This window comes from Ctenocephalides felis, unplaced genomic scaffold, assembly GCF_003426905.1.
Source record: "Ctenocephalides felis isolate EL2017-DRISC unplaced genomic scaffold, ASM342690v1 CF-g0.4_SCAFFOLD_01604, whole genome shotgun sequence".
NCBI classification, from domain to species: Eukaryota; Metazoa; Arthropoda; class Insecta; order Siphonaptera; family Pulicidae; genus Ctenocephalides; species Ctenocephalides felis.
The window spans coordinates 31618744-31642542 of NW_020537758.1; the positions used below are offsets into that span (position 1 = coordinate 31618744).

Genomic DNA, 23799 nt, shown 5'->3' on the forward strand with positions numbered 1-23799 from the left:
TATAGTGGTACAACTATCTATTTGAAATTATTGTAAATAGCAGACTTTTCTTGTATTTTATGATTGTATTTTATTTGCAGTCCGTCGATAAAATTTTTTGAATTTGTTCATCATTTATTTTAAAAAATCACTTTATTTTGGTATGGACTAATTAAATAGTATAATTGTTATAATAATTTTTTTATAATAGAATCTGAATGAAATCTTTCTGCCATAAAACTACTTTTAATGCGATCAAAGACATATTATTTAATTACTAAAGTGTAACCTAAAGGCATATTTATAAATCACAAATCATTTTACAAAATTATAATAAATTATTTAACAATTATATCATAATATTATGTATCTATATTGATTTTAATACCAAAAGTTGACTGGTTGAAAACTAAATTTTTTTCTACTCTCTATTTCAAGCTTTTTCAGCAACTTTTTTAAATTACTAATATTATAAAATTAATTTTTCTACTGATTGATCTACTGATACCTTCATTTTTATTGAAATTCTCATAATATTTGTTAAACATATTTCCTTAAAACTCTAATCGTGTACCTTTATCTGAAACTAAATTAACTAAATAAATGACTTTTGATTAAATGATTAAATAATGAATTTGTTTCCAGTATATTTTTACAGATTATTTATTCATAATTTTTTTTTAATCAATTACTAAAATGTCATCAGCAATTTTTATAAAAATCTCTTTAACTGATCATTTTCTAAAAATCGATTAGGTTCAAAATCTTTAAGTCTTGTATTTGCTCATTAAATTACATTTAATGAAACTATTTATTATTAAATTTAATTTTAATATCAAAATATATTTGAATAAATGCACAAAAATTATAATAATAATTTCATGTTTATAGAGCTTGTTTCAAATATATAAATGCTTCTGCTATTTTGTTAACTCTCATATGTGAATACAATAATTATTCTGCTGTTTGAATTATGAATTGAATAAATTAACAATGCTTTTTATTTCATATTTTCTATTCAAACATATCTACCACTTCTGAATGTTTAACAAAAATAATTATAAATGGTTCATATACCTTTTACAGTTTTGTTTGAATATATTCAAAAATACAATAGTAGGCCGAGTGATTTGCACAATTTAATAAAATCTTATGAAATTACATTATGAAAATGAATTTTGTATTCTCATAATTAACAATTTTATAAATAAATAAATACCAAAATGCAATATTAATTCATGAATTTGGTTTAAAAAGCTTTATTATCGGTATTCTTTGTCATTTTTCTCATTTTTTTATAATTTTTATTGCAATGTTTGGGGAATGTAATATTTTTCACTATTATTTCAAATAATTAACAATTGAGAAAAATTATCTGCAGTTGACAAATAGCGAAGCAAAAACGTTGTATATGTATAATAATTTTTTTATATAAATCAGTTATTTTAATCATACTTTACTCATTAGTTACATTCGAAATAGATTTTTTGTCATTGAGATGCATATCAAAAAATTCTTTTCCTTAAGTAATTTTACTAAATATCAAATATTATTTTGGCTTGCACTAATTTTTTCTAGAATATAGTTTTTAGAATATCTTTCACAAATGATGCGTTTTTATACAAGTTTTAATTATATTGCATTTGCATAATACAAACAAATGCCGTATCTCATTAGCCGAAAAATTTATCAGTTCCATATTTTCTACCAAGTTTTTTCTACAGATATGCCCTATGTATTAAAAACAAGCGCTTTTAAATTTTTTTAAATCTTCGATATATTTATTAATTATATCAAAAACTAATAAATAATTTTATTATAGTTTTGCACGTTTTTATCTGAATATGTTTTGTTTTTATATATCTCATTTTATAAGATGTGTAAAAGTTTTACTAATTTAAATATGTATTTTCTATTTTTGTATTAACTTTCGTGAGGTTGACTTGGTAGTAAATGTAGACCATATTGATTATAAATCTTGAAAAGCTAGAATAAAATTATTAATTGAATAACGAATTCAAATTTTAATTTATATTGCTCCACATTTATTTATTTCTTGTATATTTTTTATGAATAATAATTGGAGAAATGAAATAGTATATCTAATTAGTTTTCTCTACTTATTTGCTAATTTTAAGCTATTTATAAAAAATGTTGATCAAACTATACGTTTAATTTACAAAAGTGAATTTTATGTTGTATAATATAAATAACATTATATGATGATGATGGTATATAATATTATAATATTTATAAATAATTTTAATTTATATTATTTGCTTTTCGAATATTGTATTTTTAACTTTGTTATTCATCATAGAAATTATGTAACTTATTTTTATATTACATTTATTCACGTCATATAAAAATATACGAGTTAGACAGTGATAGAAGGAATTTATATTATCATGCTACAGTATCATATCTGCCGGAAGATATCAATACAGAGTTTTTGAAGAAAAATCTGTCAATATAAAGTTTAATTTAGCATGAAGCTATCGTTTCATATATTCCAGATCGTTAAATTTTATGAAGGAGAAATGTTAAATATTATTTATTTATTAGTATAATTTTACTTTCACTTTTTTCAGTATTGACTATTTTTTTTTAAATTTATGCTTAAAATTAGTATTTTTAACTATGCCATTATTATGTTATTTTTTTTATTCACGTACAGTTTAATTTTTACAGAATTATAATAAACTTCGATTGCAATACCCATATAATACTAAAACCATTTATGAAACCTCACATATAACTTTCATTAATTATTTAATACTATAGTGATATTTTTCAAAAAAAAATTAGTATCAGTATTAATGCTTTTTTACAGTTATCTCAAGTTTTCAAACTGTTAACCAATTTTTATGCTTTTCGGATATGTTTTTGTTTTTTAATTTGCTCATTTTTCTGTTTTTTGGTCTGTTCCAATTTATAACTTTATAGTAAAGTTCAAAGCTAATATTTTTTTAAATATTGAATGCAAAGTATCATGCTACTCAGTTCAATTTTATTTACAGTCAAATAATAGGACTTTTGAAATATATTGATACCTATTATTATTATTATCTGTGGCAAGAAAATATTTTATTACCTTTTCAAAATCTACGATCTGTTTTATGTAGACAAATATCAGTTCCAATTTTCCTATCTATATTTCATACAGTAAGTTATTCTCACCTTGCACTTTTAAATATGTATGTAAAAATGAATTTTTCCACAAAAATGTATAATCAAAATGGTTGAAAAGTTTGTTCTAAGTAAATGCGAATTTAAGAATGTTAAATTTTTCGAAAGCATATTGACTAATTTGATGTTAATCTGAATAACCCTTTAGTCCGAATAATTGAATTTTAAATAGCTCTAAATCAATACAATAATTTATAAGTGCAATATTACTCATTCGTAATGATTGGAACAGCTGGTTTAGTACTGTGTGAAATCTAATTTATTTTTCTATTATTATCGATTTCTATTATTTATTTATAATATTTTTTAAATAATATTTACTTTTAAAATTGTAATCTATTTTCAAGTGTTTTTAAAATACTGATTGCGTTATCACATTTAAATTTTTATTTTAAAATATGACGTTCAACGATAGAAACTTCAAGTACTATTATTATTATTCCTAATACTAATTTTTGTCTTTATCAGATTTTATTCATTTGTTCTTTTGATACTTAATCGAACCTTAATTTTTATTCTTCGAATTCTTCTATAAACAATGTCTTAAATTTCAAAACCACACTTTGGTTAATTTGTTATATAAATTAATCTATTTTTATATTTTAAAAATACTTTTATTAAATTTTCTTCGTATAAATCTTTTTATAACTATATATATATATATATATATATTTATTTATTTAGTATATCAGGTCGTATAAAAATATAAATCATTTGAGTTGAACGTATTTGTGTAATATTTCAAGATATTTTAAAGATTTCTTTGATCATTAATTTAATTAATTCAAGTAATGAATTTTAAATAATTTTATGAATAAATTAACAATACTTCTTATTTAATCAAGTTGAACTTTTTCATTAATTTTAATGAGGTTATATTGCATTATAACAAAATTATACTCATAATATTGAAATATTAAGTTTATTGACCTTGTAAAATTTATAATATATTTTTATTTTGTTAGATATAATTTTAACTAGTTGAAAGTGGTATTTAGCCTTAAGAATAACGATTTCAAATAGAATTTTTTCAAACACGTTTAAATTATCTGTAATTATATTAATTATATTGCACAGATACGTGCTTCGATGCCCTAAAGTTGTAGCTTATTAGTTTAAATTTTAATGAATTGATATTGTTTGACTCATCACATCAAAAAAGCAAACTTTTGACGCAAATTTTGACTATAGTATTTTCTCAAACTTTGATTAGTTTTTAAAATTAAACTATTTGTCATAAAGCCATAACATTTTAGTATGATTTATAAGTCCATGATATCTATTGCCACGAAAGGTTAATAGAAATCGGCAAAAAAAATTTTTCAACGGTTAGTTTCAAGAAATTATTTATATTTTTATATAAATATTTTCACATTTGCATATTGCATATTTTCACCGAAAACTAATCGGTATCATTTCGAAAAGTTTTTGATATTTAAAATTGATTTAGAATTGAGAGCTAAACCGTGGACAAAAAATGTTTCACTTTCCTGCTGTTTACAAAGAGACGGCTTAGCCGATCGTCACACAAAACTGATAAAAGATAATCCACATCGAAATCCATCGATTGGCTTGTAAATTTTTGAAATCGGTTCAGGCGTTTCTAAGAAAGTTCTAATTTTGACATATACATTCTTTTTTTAAAAAATTGGTCTCATTCGATTCAGAATCGCTTAAAACGTCGAGAAAACATAAAATTAGCGATTTTTTTATGATAACATAAACTTCTCCTTCGGCGAGTTAAAAATAACATTATTTTGATTTATAATAATTCCTTGCTAATTATTGGTGTATTTTCTATTGCTGTTTAGTAAAAATTTGAAAAAAAACATTGATAATAAGTCAAGTCTATATAATAAATATTGTGGTACCATGAAGTCCCTAATTTTTTTTAGTAACTCATATTACACATATTACTCATATTGACATAATAATTATTCGTTAAATTTGAACAACGCCTTCATATAAAATTTGTTTTCTAAATCATTTTATCTATTACATATGAAAAAAATATATAAATCCAACTTATTTTTTTATTTTGAAGGTAGTTGTACCTGTATAATATATAAATTATGAATAATCTATCATTTCCTTGCAAAACGTTTTATGAAACCGTATTTTCCGCAATTGTCTTCTGTAAATTTATATAATAGGTTTGTTTTTAAAGTGAATTGAAGAGATTTTATTCAAATTAATGTCAAAGGCCTAAGCAATTTTAGTTTACTTACTTACTTTCTTGAATTATTTGCAAATAATCTTGTACTTTCGTTAACTTTTTTCGCACGCACATGCTATTGCACGCAAAATGATTGAAATAAATAACGTAATATGAAAAAATAAAGTCTATTTGGATATTTTTTTACATTCACTTGAAATCAGTTCCTTTTTTATATTATTTTGTTAATAATATGTATTGATTTATATTCTAACAATTAAACCTATTGAATTTTATATACCAATCCAGTACCAGCTAAAGATTTTTTTATTCACTACTATATTTACAACTGTCCAGATATGGACATTTAGTAAATTTGTTGAATTTACAATTGTCAGCCATAATAGAGTCATCTTCTATATATATAAAAATAAGTCGGGTTTTCCTTCCTGACGAAATAACTCCAGAACGCACGAACCAATTTCGACAATTTTGCATTCGTTTGAAAGGTCTCGGGCTCCGCAAGGTTTATAGCTAAGAAAATTAGTGGTGCATGGCATCGTGCCCTAATGCAAATTGCTGGAACTTCACGCACCGTAATTAAAAATTCGAGTAATAAAAATAATCAATAATTGTTTTAAATCATTGCAAATAGATTATCTTCTATATATATAAAAATAAGTCGGGTTTTCCTTCCTGACGAAATAACTCCAGAACGCACGGACCGATTTCGACAATTTTGCATTCGTTGGAAAAATCTCGGGCTCCGCAAGGTTTATAGCTAAGAAAATTAGTTGTGCAGGGCATCGTCCCTTAATGCAAGCTGCTGGAACTTCACGCACCGTAGTTAAAAATTCGAGTAATGGCATTAGTGAGAATTATCAGAATTATGCTTGGTTAAGTCAACGAGCAATTCTTGCGCAAAGAATAATGATGTGCACGCACTGAATTTCACCATTCAATAAAAAATTGCTGGCGATTTGGTGACATACCAATGATTCTGACTGGTCTTCCGTTTGACTTCAAACGATTGCAATTTCCAGTTCGCCTTGCGTTCGCAATAACAAGTCGCAAGGCCAATTGCTTAGTGTTTGCGGGATAAATTTCAAATAGATTATTTAAAAAACATTGTTTTTTACATGGGCAGTTATACGTTGCCTGTTCACGAGTTGGAAAACCATCCGCGTTGTTTGTGTTAACGTCAGACCAAAAAACAATAAAATGTGGTTTACCAAAGAGCACTTCAATGAAACGGATAATTTGCGGATTCACTTTCATTTACTTAGAGAAGTTCAACTAAAAAACACTTCATTTTTGTAATCGAAATAAATTCATTACTGTTGTATAATAAAATCCAATTTTTCCTTTTCAAATATAAAACAAACAAAAAATTTCTTCATCTTTCTCACGAAACCATCTGGTGGCGAAACGGAGTTCGTCGGGTTTGCTAGTCGTATTATATTATAGTGACATGTTGAAAAAACAACTTAATAGTTATTTTTCCATTCGTTATAAATAATATTAATATTCGTTCAATATTTTAATGATAGTAATATAAACTTAACTATTAATAATAATAATTAATTAAGTTATTTCAATCTTATTCAAGGATTGCGAGGATAGTTTCAGGAGATTTTAATGATAGAATCAAAAATTTTCAGTTTTATAAGTGTGTTATTACACATTATATATACATTTATATATATTTATAAATATATATATATATATATATATATATCTTATATATAAAATTCTTCTGTAAGTTTATATGAATGGTTAATCCTCCTAAACTATAATTCGGATTTTCATGAATCTGCTTGAAGTTTGTTCGGGAAATTTTCTAGAATTTTTAGATTCATAGAAATATAGTTAGATTGTAGAAATAAATGGAAAAAATTACAAAAAAACGTTAGTCAACATGCGTTTGTCAAGTGATGAAATTCTGCGCATGCGTCTGACGGTTGTGAAATGTCAGTTCAATGTAATTACATATCCTATATTAAAATTCAATTTGACAAATTATTATTTTTTAACTGAACGTTAAAGAAAAATTAAAAGCGCTGTTTGCTAATATCTTCAGAAATATACATTTTAACAAAAATAATGAAATGACCAAAGTTATAAGAATAAATATCATAATAAATCACTGTTTTATAGTGTTCTAGGAACAATATTAAGCTAGATATGAAAATGGGGTTTTATAGTCCTCAAAATAAGCTTTTAAAATGAGTATTTCTGCATGTAAAATGAGTGAGCTATCATGCAAATAAAAGACGCATACAATTTCATAATCAAATAGCTTATGAGTGCCATTTCCACCAAAATTAAAAATAATCGTATTTCATCTAGAATTAACTTGGTTTAAGAGATCTTGATGGATTCTAGAAAAAACCATAACTTTAGTACAAACGATTTTCAAAAAACTCATGATTTCATGAAAAAAATCCATTAAAAAAACAACCAATTTTTCATTATTATATATCTAAAATTCAAAGGTTTTTTCTTACTATTTTTTTATTATTATTTTGTTACGCAAATATTGATAAAGTTATAATTGTTTAAAGAGTACGCGGCTGTCCAACCAGAGTGTCGTTCGAGCCCTTTTTTTGTTGTATTACTGCGTATAGTCAATTATTATTAGTTATATCATTTCATATGGTAATAGTCTTAGTATTGAAAGCCTTATGAATTTGTTTAAATACTTTTATAATGCTAAACTTGAATAAAACTATCTTTTAATGTTTCATAATTTTATCAAGGAAATATTAATCATATCTATACTTATGTACAACAATTATATAAATGTATTAGATTTTTTAACTTCCTTTTAATTTTGTTTTCTTGTCATTTCATATCATTCTGAATCGAGTGAAATTTAATTTGGAAAAGGTTTGTGTTTCTATGGCTGTGTGTTTGTATGTGAGCCGATTTTTGAAATTTTGATTTTTAAAATGGAAAGAACTTCTCGTGAAAAAGAAAAGATTAATATAAAAATTATACTTTAGTATGAAACCGGTGATCATGAATTTACAAGTAGACGCCATGTAAATAACATGGTGTTACCCCCCTCGATCCACCATGTAAACGCTTTAAAAAAAAACTTTATAGGCTCCCAGCCTACGAGGTTTAAAGACAAATCATTTTGTGATTTTTAATTATCAATTAAAGTTGTAAAGTAAAGCGCAAAAATTATAAGAAAGGTTCTTCCACATCGCCACCTCTTTGAGCTCTGAACAAAAATACACGGATAACCCTAAAAAAGGTTACTACCGAAATTTTAACGTAAAAACCTCAATCGCAAAAAAAAGGAATGACCGAAAATTTTGCGTGGAAACGTCTCTTAACTCGATCTTAATTAAGGACCAATATAATACAATATTAATAATGTAATAACTTAGTAACTATCTAAAAATAAAAAACAATAAAACTAAAGTCTTCTCCACATCACATATTCACTTCATTTATGCAAAATATCCATCAATTCGGTAGTGATCTTGTGCTGGTTCTGTTTGGTCTTGAGTAAGCAATTTTCTGGCAGTCTTCGTGGTAAGTCATCAACAATATGAAACAAAAATAGTAAATTATAAATCATATTTGAAAGTTATTTAATTAAATTGTGATTAAATCCGTCAATATGAATATAAGAAACTTAATAAATAAGTTGAATTTGAGATTCTTAATCAATTATTTAAATCAATTTAATCAAGACAATTCTCACTAATGTCATTACTCGAATTTTTAATTACGGTGCGTAAAGTTCCAGCAGCTTGCATTAAGGCACGATGCCATGCACAACTAATTTTCTTAGCTATAAACCTTGCGGAGCCCGAGACCTTTTCAACGAATGCAAAATTGTCGAAATCGGTTCGTGCGTTCTGGAGTTATTTCGTCAGGAAGGAAAACCCGACTTATTTATATATATAGAAGATAAGTTCCATTTTTATAAAAATATAAACAATTTGTTGATTATAAAATTTCATGATATGAAAATGACAAGTGATTTTTGTTTCTGTCTCTCCAAGCTTGCTTTATTCCCTGCATATAGAAAGATTTTAAGACAGATCCAGGGATTGAACCGGATTGAAAGTCGACTATAATAAAAAGCGGTCGTATTAAAATTCCGCAGAATTAAAAGGCGATCGAATTAAGAGGTAGTCAAATCAAACCTCAATTGAAATAAAAGGCGGCTGAATTAAAAGGCAGCCGAAAGCCGGTCGAATTAAAAAACAGATTTTGAAGCGTTTGTTCCAAAAGATATTAGAATAATAATAAATAGGTTTATTTTGCAAATATTGTTATAAAAGTTTCACAAAAATCATAGAATTAAATTACCGATCTTTAGCAAAAAAAATTTAGTACTATTCCCTACCAATATATTTTTCGAACTGGAATTTATATATATTTCGAACAGTTTTTGAATTTTTAAGATTGATTTAGGATTTTTGGTTAAAATGAAAAATTTTACACTTTTCATAATTACAAAAAAACTAATAATTGAGTTCTTTTGAAATCGGTTTTCGAAGAAACATCGACGAAAGATCAAATCGGCCAAATACACACACACAAGCAAATAAATATGGTCTCAAACGTTTAAGAATGTGTTATAATGTCGAGACAACATAATATTAGCAAGTCAGATTTTTCCTAAAAACATTACCTTCCGCTTTTGGAAGTTAAAAATTAAATTTCGATATTTTTCTAAAATATTATTTTGAAGGGCGGCATATACCCAGACACGCCCATGATCAGGCTATATATTATTTAAGCTTAATTCGAAATAATCATATTTTTTCCATTTTTTTAATCGTTAAATTGTGAGAAATTGTAATACGTACGGCGAAGAAAACATTTTGATTACATACTAGTGGATACGTCTAGCGCAAGGATGAGCAACCCGCGGCCCGCCGGAGGTTTTTCTGCGGCCCGCCAAGCATTTCTCAACAACAGATTATTTTTCTAAATATTTTTTCAAATACGGATGTGAAGGCTAATTTTCTTGACACTCAAATACTGGTAAAAACTGTTGCTTGCAGAAATACCATTTCCTGATAAAATAAATGTTAATTTAAATATAAGTTCAACAATATTGCAAGAAAAATTGAGAATTGTCGCGATTCCAATAGGTCAAAGTTAACAAAACAGCTGTTTTCATTAAATGTTTTCTTCGCCATTTACCATGCAAAATAATACAGATTTAGAAAATTCATTTTTTCAGTTAACATCGCAATTTTTTATAAATCTCATGTCAGCCCTGAGAAATTTTCGCTTTTGAAAAACACTCGAATCAAATTATGATAAATTATTTTTTGGAAGTACGTATGTGTTTGAACCATTACACAGATCCACAAAAGAAAAGTCGTTGGATTGAAGATTGTGCCAGTTATTAAATGTTTTTCCATATTTTGTGTCCCAATTTTGACTATAGATTTATATTCAGTGATAAAAGTACATTGAAAATACATCGGAATACATATAATATGTCACACACCCAATCCAGACAACTGTGACCTTTGTAAATTTCAACCATGAAATTCATAAAAAAATACCACCTACTACTTTCCGCATTAAAAAAATAAATTAAAGAACAAATTTTAAATAAAACGGATGATATTGAGCAGCTTATATAGGAAAGCAGTGCCAAATCTTATTAAAGTTTTCAAGTAAATTAGTTTTTCTGTTTAACTATTATTTGTTTTTATTTTGTATTTATATTTATAAACACTTATAATAGTCACTCGTAATTATATAAAATATATACTTTTTTCAATTTTGTATTTTTCTTCTTTTCTTGTGGCAATTTTGTAATTTTGTTGCAATTACATTATTTCCGCGCTCAGTCAACAAATCTTTTGACTTAATTTTAGTTCAGACCTTTGAGTATATGAGAAAACGTTTTATTTAAAAAGAAAAAGCAAAATATTTTTATCATGGGTTGTATGAACGTAACATTTTTTTTTCTTTATTTTAATTTTTTAATGCGGAATGGAAAACTACATACAACTCCAAATTTTCATTATTTTATAATAGTCATTTTAGTAGTCCAATCATTTTTTATTTAACTCGGTAATCGATTAACAATTAACTATTATCGCCTTTTTTGTGAACGTTTTTAATTAAAATTCGATCAAGATTTTTCTGAGCTTATAAAAAAGCTTAAATTTATCCTCTCTATCCACAATTCATAGATATTGGCAACCAAATAGTTACTTCCGATAAAACTAACTGATTTGCAGGCTTATCCTACTGTACAAATATTTTACGACGTGCATTAGAAGTACATAATTTTTGAATGTCTCGCAGAAGGAGCAATTCTAGCAAAAAAAAATCAGAAATTTAATTTTAAAATCTGAATATGAAACTGTTTTAGAGAGAAAAGAGTTATTGAAATGTCACTCGTTCGCTAAGCATAGCATAACCTAATTCAAATATGTATGTTAGTATTTTAGCATTGTAGTGGGTAAATTATCAATGTAATTCGTGTTAGCTGCCCATTTATATACCACATATTTATACATTCAGAATTAGTTAGTCATTTCTAATACTAATGATTTTCTAAAAATATTTCCTGTGACTAAACGTTTGCCGGGTCAGCTAGTATATATATAAATTACGTGCGGCCCGCCATAAAATTTTGAAAACTAAATTGGCCCGTGGGTTAAAAAGGTTGCTCGCCCTTGGTCTAGCGTAGAATCTATTAGAATTGTAATGTAATGTAAAAATAAATTAATTTTTTAAAATTATAATTACACAAATAAATCACAACAAAGGGTAAAGATGTTATGTTGAAAAATAATAATTTTAATGTAGATTTTTTAAGGGTTTCTTACTCAATTTCATTTTATTCCAAAAAATTCATAAGAAATTTTTGAATGCAGTAAGTCATATGTTGAATATATGCTTAATATATATATATATATATATATATATATATATATAAATATTCATATTAATTTTGTGTTCTAATTTTAAATCTAAATACACAAGTACTGCATAAAGCAAAAAAATGTTTCAAATTTTACATGATTAGTGGGCGTAAAATTGGTAAGATATATACATTTTTTAAATCAATTTTTGACTCAATTAAACACAATGTTTTTGTTATACCATTATACTCGAAATAAATTTTATTTTGTTAATCAATTTTTTAGAATGATTCTGCCATTAAATCTGGTAGTTTATGATCGAGTTTATAATGAAATTCAGTATATTCATGTTCTTGTATATTCATGTTTACGCGCATCTCAAAAAATTAAGTGATAGTTGGGAATTCAAATAAATTTAAAAAAATATAATATTTTATAATATAAAAATTATTAGAAAAATTCAACTTGAAGCTTAATATTAATATAACACTGTAAGAACAATATCAATATTGAGTTTTTTTTATATACACTGTCCAAAATATTTGAAAATGAATAGTTGATTTTTAATAGACGATAAATTGTTTTTGTGCAATTTCATTGTCATTATTGTTTAATTAGCAAAAAATGCATAGTTGATAAATATTATAAAGTAACAAATTATCCTACTTTTTATATTTTTTGTATAATGATTTAGATAAAGATTGCGCAAATATTTTTATTTTACATTAATATGAATGTGATGCCTTTAATGTGAGTTTAATATTTATACTTTATGAACTTATACCGCGAAAATTAGTGATTCGTTTCAATTTTTCAGGTTAAAAATTAATTTAAATTATATAAATACAAAATAGTTTAAGTACTCCATAAAAATTAACTTATTACTATTAATATATATATATATATATATATATATATATATATATATATATATATATATATCTTTGATGTATCGCCCAAGAACTTAATCATATATCTTAACATTAAAATTAACAACCAAATCATATATTTATATATATATATATATATATATATATATATATTAGATAAGTCCTGGATTTTTTCAATATATTGATTGTTTCTTTTCCGAACAGTAAATCCAATAATAAAAAACAATTTGTTTTTTGAAGATGTTTAATAACGACGTTTCGGAACTAGGTACGTTCCATCATCAGGTTTATTCTGTAATAATTTATATATCCATATCACTAATATTTTTTGTTAAAAACACTCGATTTTTTCCGAGGATACTTGTAAATGTTACGACTTCACAAGACTAAAACACACTTGAAACATCTTCAAAAAACAAATTGTTTTTTATTATTGGATTTACTGTTCGGAAAAGAAACAATCAATATATATATATATATATATATATATATATATATATTTCTTTAATTAATTACTTAAGTAATCAACTCAATAATTTACCCAAGAATTCTTAATTTATATTACAAAATTTAACACCATTTACAATGAATTAAATTCAACATTTTAATTTTTGATTAAATATTATCAGTATCTTAAAGTACATATAAAGTTTTAATTCAAAGTTTTGGAAGGACAAATACTTGCGGAAATGTATTATTATTATATATTTATTAGTAAACTAATGCCTCCACACATAATAAAATTGATATACTGAAATTTATAATAAGTATTAAATTAATCAGATAATAATTTCATCATTTGATTAGTACTTTGATTTGATCCCAGAAGTTTTCATGTCATCGTAAAATTCATGGTATTTTATATTAATTAATAAAGCTTTAAGAGATCATATACACAATTTTTTGCAATTTTCTACAAATTAATTCTGATATATTTTGACATTTTCATGATATTTTTCAATTTGTAAAAATAGGCTTTTTTATGGATTGTTTCCATAAACAATTGTTTCATTTTTTTATTTGTAATATGTAATAATTTTAATTATATACGAATGTTGTTTAGAAAAACTCATCACTACTTTGAATTATGAATAAAATATTTATATATCATAATCTGCAAAGAACTCGGATTTTTTAAAAATGAATAAGTTTTGCATGAATGCTCTACGAGATTGCTTGAAGACCATACCCCATGCCCCTAAAACAGAATAATTGGAACATAATTTTTAAGTTTAAATTATATATTTTGGAATTTATTCTTATGCTTATAGTTTAAATTGTTCAAATATTTTATAAAAATTTATGTATTAGTAGACTTATTTGACTTATTGCGTATCTAATATGAAAGTTTTCGAATACTTTCTTTAAGGCTAATCCAGTATGCATATAATGAAACTTTACATTCTATTTTATTAATTATTATTTTATTATAAAATTTTACAAAAACCCTCCCAAATTTTGTAACTCATTTCTAATATTTTATTAAACTTTAATAACTACTCACAATGTGTTCTATTTAACTTCAAATTTATATATAATAATATTAATAACTATAAATAATGAATTAGATGTTTTTTTTGAAAATACTGTATCAACTGTTTTATTCTCGATCAATAATAAAATACAACGTATTGTAAAATATTGAAATTGTATATAAATTTGGTTAATATTTTTATCAAATTAATATAAGAAGAAATATATAAAAAAATTCTAAAACTTTTCTTACGTCATTTATCAAAGCATAATATTTTGAAATACCGTCCATCTATTAATACTTAAATTAATTTTGAAATCTATACAATGATTTTTTTGTATCATTATTTATTCGTTTTATAAACTTTTTTAATTTTATTTGTAGTTTAACTAATGCTTTTAAATCTTCATATTCTGTTTTGTAATTAAAAAATCATTAACTGATAGTAACAGATCGTGTTTTGAAAACCATTGGTTTGTATTTTCTGTAATTTAGTTTAAATTAAATTTAATATTATATATTTTATTTAAAAGAATATGCTTTGTTAATTGTTTAATGTTAGGTTTCAATATATACAGTAATTTTTATATTAATATAATTTTTGGTTTTCAAAATTTATCAGAATTATTCATTTGGATTTGCTTGTTCTTCCTATAAAATTAATTCAAAAATCTGTTAAAACTGTTACAAAGTTGTTTTTTAACTGAAACGTTGCAATTTATTTTTCAAAGATCAATTTTAGTAATTCCAATTATCGATCAATAGCTGATGGAATTTTCTATTGAATTATAATGTTTTTATTATATTATTCGAGGTTATTTAAAAGAAATTGTTACAAATTTTGTATGTGATTAATTTAGGTTGGACCAATATTACTATTATAATTATTTTAATTTCATTCCTTCAAATATTTGATTTTTTTGACACGCGGAAAAAAAAATCTGTTTTATAATAACATAAAACATGCACATGCAATATCAAAAACATAATGTGTTAACATTTATTCTGCTTGAGGCCTCGCCCGCAGGTAAGCGGTTAAGAGCGGCGAGACTTATTTCAGAGGTCCCGCGTTCGATACGCACTTCGAGCAGCCTGTTGACAGGCAGCAGTGACAACGATTTTCACTTGGAAATATAGATAGAAATATGTTTCCAAGTGAAAATAGCCCTCACCCGGCATTGCTGCGTCATTAAAAATACTCGCCCTATTACAGAAATTGTAATAATAATATATCATACAGAGATGTGACAACTGATTGGATTGTCATCTGTCAAAGAGACTAGTATTAAGTCAAAATCAGCACAACTGACTATTAGGTTCTGAATGCTGTTCCAAAATAAAAATAAAATACTGCCTGTTATAAATATTATTCAATAACATATAGTTTTATATTAATTATCAAATTTTACCATTTTTGAAATTTTATTATAAAAAGAGTATTTTTGTTACATTACTACACCTATAATAAGTAAACCTATAAAGCTTGTTATTGAAAACAAAAATAGTATTACATTTTTTTCAAAATATATGTTTGATTAAATGCTGTATTAAGTAATTAAAATTTTTGCGTTTTTTTTTCAAGACAGTATAAGCGCTTTACAATTTCTATATTCTGTTCCAGATAACAAAAATACCAAAATTATTGATTTTTTTAAATTATGCTCTGTGCAATTTTTAGTGATTTTCTGTAATTTTATATTTTTTAATAAAGAACTACTATATTTTAATAATTGGCAAATTGAATTTTGGATGATTTAACTAATTTAATCAGTTGCCAAATCAGAGCTAAAAGAATTTTTGATATATTATGCGTAAATAAAAACATGTCAAATTGTGTTTTATATATCAGACATATATTATTCCTAGTTTTAAATAGCATTAATTATTCATTTATTATTGACCAAGACCAAGAACAAGACTTACTTTGTTATCTTCTTCAGCCTTGCCAAAAATAATCTCATGCACATCCACAATTTTGATATAATATAATATTGCAAAATATTCGTGTCTAAAAACATGAATGTTGAAGACAAATTAATCCCAGTTTTGAATTACATTCATTCATTTTTATTAATAGTTATTAAACAAATCTTGACTCAGATGTTGTATTCTTTAATAAAACTTTTCAAAATATGATTTAGTGTAATAATACTTTTGATACATTTCAAATATTTTTATATATTGAAACATTTCTGTTAATGAAGTATATTTGTATATATGAGTTATAGAAAAAAATATTAGAAAAAAAATTGATATGTTAGCTAAGATTAACAATCTTTGTAATATTTTCATTTGCATTATATAGTTCTATTTCTGAAAGTGGAAATGCCTTTACTCAAGGGTTTTATTAATCCTGTGCTAGTTTTTTTTTGTTTATAATTATTTATAATATAATTTATATACATATATATATATATATATATATATATATAAACCTTTATTTCGAAAATGTTCATATTAAGGACTACCCTAATATACATACAAACTACCGAATCGATTTTAAAAAATCAAAAACTATTCGAAAAATACTAGTTGGGAATGATACTGATTAGTTTTAGGTAAAAATCTACCGAGCCGTTTCCTTCTAATTAACTGTTGAAAAAAAATTTAAGCCGATTTTTATGGAATTTTTTTTGGCGATGTATATCATGATCTTATAGAACTACTGAAATATTACGACCTTACGACAAGTAGTTTAATATTAAAAATTTATCAAAGGTTGAAAAAATGAGTAATTTCTTTGACATTTGTTAAAATTAAAATTAAACGATTTACGTGGTAACGATAGAGTACTTGGTCTTAATGAACATGCTAAACAATTAAAGTCCTACAAAAACTGGCTCAATTATAAAAATTATTGATTTTTGAAAATTTGCTTTTAAAAAATGTTCCGACCCGGGTTGACGTGTTCGATTTTTAATAATGTGTAATAAATTCACTTCGAATACTTTTAACTACTCATAAATTAATTTATATATCATGGATTAAGTCGATTATTTACACATATAGGGAAGTTCATGTAACTTGCCTCAAGGCAAAATACCAATACCAACTAGTTATAATATTTATCCATAGACATTTTTGTTGATTGATTCTTTTATTCTTCGAATGTTTAATTACGGAACGGGAAGTTCCAGCAACTTGCCTTACGGCAAGATGCCATGTGCCCCACTAGTTTTATATTTATATTATAATTAACTTCCCGTAGGGCAAGTTATAGTAATCGCAAAAAAATCGAAAATGAAAATTTTGATATATCTTTACGTTTCAAAGGTTTCTGAATATTTTGGCATACCTTAGAAAAAATGGATGTATGTGTGTGTGTGCGTCTGTCTTTGTATGTGCGGATACAAATTTTCGTTGACGATTTCGGGAACACGGATGAAGCGATAATTCAAAAAACATTCGATTCATATTGACAAGGAAACGTGCTGATTAGTTTTTGGCGAAGGCAGGTCTAGCCGTTCCGAAGATATGGGGCAAAAAAGCCGAAAGGGCTCTGTTTTTAAGAGAACGTAGCGTCCGATTTGAATAATTCAGAAAATATTTGATTTATATTAACTGAGTGAAGAACTGTTCAAATTTTTGGAGAGGCAGGTGCAACGACTTCGGAGATATGGAGGAAAAGTAAAAAAATGAGCCATTTGGCGGTCAAAAATAAACATTAGGCATATGCACATCAAATAATTAGATATTTTATAGAAATTTTAACAATAAGTATAAATTTTGTTTGCATTCCTATGGGTTCCGTACCAATGTTTATGGTACGCTTAGATAATGCGCTTATGCGCTTTGATATTTCGTCTCCATGATGCAGTTAAAGTAGTACGATTGCTTTGAAAAAAAGTTCAGAATTTGCAAAATATTTCAAAATAAATGATCTAATTGTAAGATAGAATGATTTAATATGGTTCGAAATTCTATTAAAAGTTTCAAATCATTGATCAACTTTTATTGATTATTATTATTGATTATTTTTAATTACTCGAATTTTGAATTGCGGTATGGGAAGTTCCAGCAATTTGCCTTAATGCACGATGCCTTAATTGCCTTAAGACAGAATTCCACTTACAGCTAGTTTATATTCGTACACAGCAACACAGTAAATATTTCTCGGCTTGATACGTGTTGATTGATATCAAGTGAAATGGGGTTTCAAGGCTTTATTCCAGTTGGCATATCATTATGTTATTTTTGTGTTGGTATTTATTGAATTTCTTCATTTCTTTCAAGATAAATGTGTAGCCATGGCCGGTAATCTCGGAACAAACGTCTGTAACCCGAGTTTAGTTAGAGCCCCTGCCGCCGGTCGCGCTTGTTTTTTTTTTTTATTTTTTTTTCACTTTGAAATCGAATTTGACATATGACAGATACTTAAATTAAACATGGCGTCCATTGTAATAAATTTTTCATGGAGAGATAACCTAGACAATATAATAAATGCTTGTTAGAGTAAAAAACAAATAAGCTGTCGAAGTGCATTGTTTAACGAAGAAGAAATACCAAGAAAAATGCATGTATTATGTAGTTCCAGCGAGAAACGACGAAGTAAAAGTAAAATAAGTAATAATATTTGCCGGCTTTCAATCTAAGTGAGTACTTTTATTAATATGCATACTTCGAATTACTTTCATTTGATTGTACTATTCTGATATGATTTTTCATTACAGTTTAATAATTCAGAAATAATTGAGACATTTAACTATATCAATACTAGAAATTTTAAGGTTATAAATAGACAGAGAGAATTCCTGTCAGCTCTCTGAAAGGTATGTTATTAAATAACTAAATATAAATTAATCTTGTTCTAATAATGTAGGATCATAACTAATAATTCTACATCGATTTTTTCAGCAGTATAAAAGGAAAATACGTTCAAATGTAAAATGTTTAGACGGTTTACTAAACACATTCACAAGTGTACAAGTATTGATATGAGATGAATGAATACACAGGAAAAAACAATAAGAATGAAGTCTGAAATGTGCTGAAATCTTTGCTGATCTCCCACTAATATTGAACAGTACGACTCGTAATTATATATTAAGTCAGTTTGGAGAACATACTAAAAACACTAATGATATAATCGTAAGTGAAAGGAAATTCTCAATAAATGGTGAAATTCTAGCTAGTGCAAAGGTTAATTTAGGTTTGGCTATGTCACAGGAAAAGTTTTTAAGTATTAATAATTTCATTTTGATATTACAAGAAATATTATCTGTGTTGTTTAATGATGATAAAGGGAATCACATTGTATAGATTTTCAGGAACTGTCAAATGACAGGCAAAGTATAATCATGATTAATGATAAAATTCTAAAAAGCAAAGGGATAAAACACCCTTAATGTGCACTTGCTTATTGCATTTGACTATTCTGAAAGAGATGTCAATAGCTTTACTCTAAAATGTCTTATTGTAGATGCTATAAGAAAACTATTAAGTACTGTTATAATAATATCAATGATTGTTGTTTTTCTTTAAGACAATGATAATAATGACATTTTGAACAAACATTTGAATGCACATTAACATAGCGCAGAAAAGATTCCCAAATAGAGACTGTACATCATAGATATTATGTAACTTAATGTTAATCAAAATAAATATATATGTAAATATAATATATATATATATATATATATTATATATATATTGGTTATATATTGATCTGAATCAATATCAATCAAAGAATTGTGGTTTATATATGTATATGTATATATATAAATAATATATACATTCATGTACATTTCTATTCTTTTTGTGCTCAGCTTGAAAGGCTGATATGCTAAAATGATATACACACACACATATATATCTATATATGTATATCTATATATATAGTATATATATATATATATATATATATATTTGTATATATATATATATACATTGTGGATAGCGTGTACATTTAAGTACATTTTTATGCTTTTCGCACATAGTTTTTACAGCTTACTACCATCTATTATAATCATATATAATGTTATATATATATATATATTATATAATATATATATATATATATATACATTGTGGATAATGTGTATATTTTCTGTACATTTTTATGCTATGTGTGCTTTGTTTATAAAGAGAACTATGTAGATATAATGTAGAATGTTTTTGTGAAAAATAAATGCTTCAAAATTTTTTTTTTTTTCAATTTTTCTTTTTTTAATTTTGAATTAAAACGGTCCATATAATTTTGGTTCATTTCTATAGTATTTTTTATACGCACCCGTTCAGGCGACTAGTGCCATCTGTAGCGCGGGGCTTCAACTAACCAGGAATGTGGCAACGAAATATGGCCCGAGAGAGCGATCTATATACTCTTCTTTATCTATGTGTGTAGCTAATATTTTCTGCAATACATATCATATATACTATCGATAATATCGATAAATCTATTTGACATGACAACAGCGCCTCGTGTGGTTTGGGCTAACTTAACCTCCTTTGTGGATGTCAAAGTCTGTGTGGAAAAGAAGTTAAGTTGAAAATTTACGCAAAAATGGTGAAAAAGAAAGCAGGTACGTGTTAATTGGTAATATATTTTCAATAATGAACTATTTTTTAGTTACATTTTTATCATAAACGACAATTCTTCGTGTGTCTGTCGAATTCCAGTCACCTATCTATAATTTATATTTTCTCTTAGAATTGTGTTCCAAATATTTATCATCAAAAATTGAGTACTGAAATTTGAAAAATTTACTTTAATAATTCAATTAAATACATTATTGCTTGTTAGTATTAAAAGAATAAGTAAATTTTTCTTATTCAATTGTGTTCGAGTTTAATAAGATCTACTTCTGGACCTAATGATTACGTTGACTGCTTACAGAATTATTGAACATCAGTCGCGAGGAACGCATGGTTATAACTATAGGAATTATCCAAGAATTAGTTGCTGCTCATGACGCAGGCAAGGATGTGAACTTGAATCGTATGAAATCTAGAATTTCTTCGAAGTATGGTTTAGATAGCTCGCCCAGACTTGTGGATATTATAGCTGCTGTACCTAGTGAACACAAGAAAACTTTGTTGCCTAAGCTTCGTGCTAAACCCATTCGAACAGCTAGTGGGGTACGATTTTTTTTCAATTTAATATAATTAACAGTGGTAAGGACATTCTGAAATGTGCATTTTTAAAAAAGCTCAGAAGGAGAAACTAGGTTTTGCAACAAATGCAAGCTTCTTCTTTTCACTGTCGAATCTTTTTCTCTGTTTTTAGCAAATTAGTATTAGTACTTGCATACATGAAGTAGAAGTTAGGAGTAAATCTTTTTTTAATTGATTGAAATAACTAGCAGTGGTTTTAATTGAAATAATTACATACATCGATAAGTATTTACCCAAAAAACATGAACATCATCTTCAAAATAAACTATGGAAGGCGTTCGAACTGATTACTGCGACAAGACTGACAATGACACTTAACATCATACGACAGGTTTAGGATCACAGCTATCTTCATGTTATACAATCGTGGAAACGTTACTAAAACTAGCCAAATAGTCTTTTGTGACCTTTTATCCCTATTTTCCCAATTTCTTGCTCTTTGAACATCACCGCTGTGATGGAACTTAAAAATCTTAAACTTTTTGATGCTTTTATATTAAGTACGAAGCATTCCAATCAAATATTCTGATTGAAGATTTTCAATGTTCATATTTTGGAGAAATTTTATTTTCTTTTGTAGATTGCAGTTGTAGCTGTGATGTGCAAGCCACATCGTTGTCCTCATATTAATATGACAGGTAACATATGTGTCTATTGTCCTGGTGGTCCAGACAGTGATTTTGAATATTCTACTCAAAGTTATACTGGCTATGAGCCAACAAGTATGAGAGCTATTAGAGCAAGGTACAATCCATATTTGCAGACACGACATCGAATAGAACAGGTAATAACATTTATCTGAATTGCACAATATTCGATTTTGGAAAATAATCATCTTTGCTTATCTTTATTTTTTCTAAACAATCCTAATTATAGATTGAAAAAAACAAGTAATAATTTTAGGTTTTTAAAATTTTTGTCTAGGTTATTGATTGTTTAAATATTAAAATACTCACCATTTTTAACTTTTTTTATTATTAAAACTACATGCTACAAGTAAAACTTTGTTGAGCAAAATCAAGATGTGTTAAAATTGATTTAGTCAATTGAATAATTACAAATGCAAATGCTTTGCTTATCTTATTTTTCTAAACAATCCAAATTATAGTTTGAAAAGATAAGTAATAATTATAGGTTTTCTAAATTTTTGTTCTAGGTTATTAAATTGTTTGAATATTAAAATACTCACCATGTTTTACATTTTTTTTATTAAAACTACATGCTACAAGTAAAACTTTTTGAACAAAATCAAGATATGGTAAATTGATTTGTCAATTGGATTTACAAATGCATATTCATTATAAGTCTATAGATTAGATCAAATTATGACTTCAAACAAATTTATACCTTTTATAGGAATTTCGATGCATAAAAAGCAATTTGTCTGAAAAGAATAATATGTTGATAAAAGATAATCCAGCTGTTTCCAACCTGTGGGGCGGTTACCTTCAGGCTTTTCTAAGGGAGTACAATCTGTTTCCAGAATACTATTATCAAAAATAACCCAACATTTTTGGAACGATATTGAAAAATAAACAAAAATAATTAGTTTTTATGCATTTTTATATAATATTGCATATTAACTTGTAGTCTGATAATATCAGTTGACTATTTACAAAATTAAATTAAATTGAAAAAATTAAGCTAAATTAATTAAAAATTAAATATCAGTTGATTATTTATAAAATTAAATTGCAATGAAAAAATTAAGGGGGGCGCAACAATTTTTTTTTCATTAGAGCAAGGAGGCGCGGTGCAAAAAAGGTTGGAAACCACTGGATTAATCTACATCGCATTATCTACATATCAGTCGCGTTTTGTAATATTTGCTAAATTTTTAGATTGATTGCATTTTAGCATTCCAATGGTTTGAAGTATTGCTTTGTAATTTTTATGTGAAAGTTTATTTAGTACAGTCAACCCTCCGTTAACACGGCACTCTGGGAACACGGTTCCTATACTTTGCGGAGCCAAAAATCCGACATCCCGGCGATAACCGGACTCCATATAACACTAATCTTGCTCAACTGGCGCGAGTTTCTTCGGCGCAACCTATGAATGAACCTAGTAACTAAATATGGTTTGTGTTTTAATAATAGTTTTATCGACTATTTTATCTTTTACAATATATTT

The 23799-nt window shown here is 25.9% G+C and overlaps 2 protein-coding genes across 2 annotated transcripts in view; one reads left to right on the plus strand and one right to left on the minus strand.

The window, feature by feature from the left end:
• The window catches only part of LOC113372203 (probable elongator complex protein 3), a gene marked incomplete at its 3' end in the record, with an annotated part of 195960 nt that overhangs the window by 26273 nt on the left and 145888 nt on the right, over positions 1–23799 (minus strand).
• The window catches only part of LOC113373644 (esterase E4-like), a 24462-nt gene continuing 21718 nt past the window's right edge, over positions 21056–23799 (plus strand). The window contains exons 1-3 of the mRNA XM_026613929.1: positions 21056–21074; positions 21389–21630; positions 22247–22450. Coding sequence (XP_026469714.1) covers positions 21056–21074; positions 21389–21630; positions 22247–22450 — 465 coding nt within the window. The remainder of the gene's footprint in view (positions 21075–21388; positions 21631–22246; positions 22451–23799) is intronic.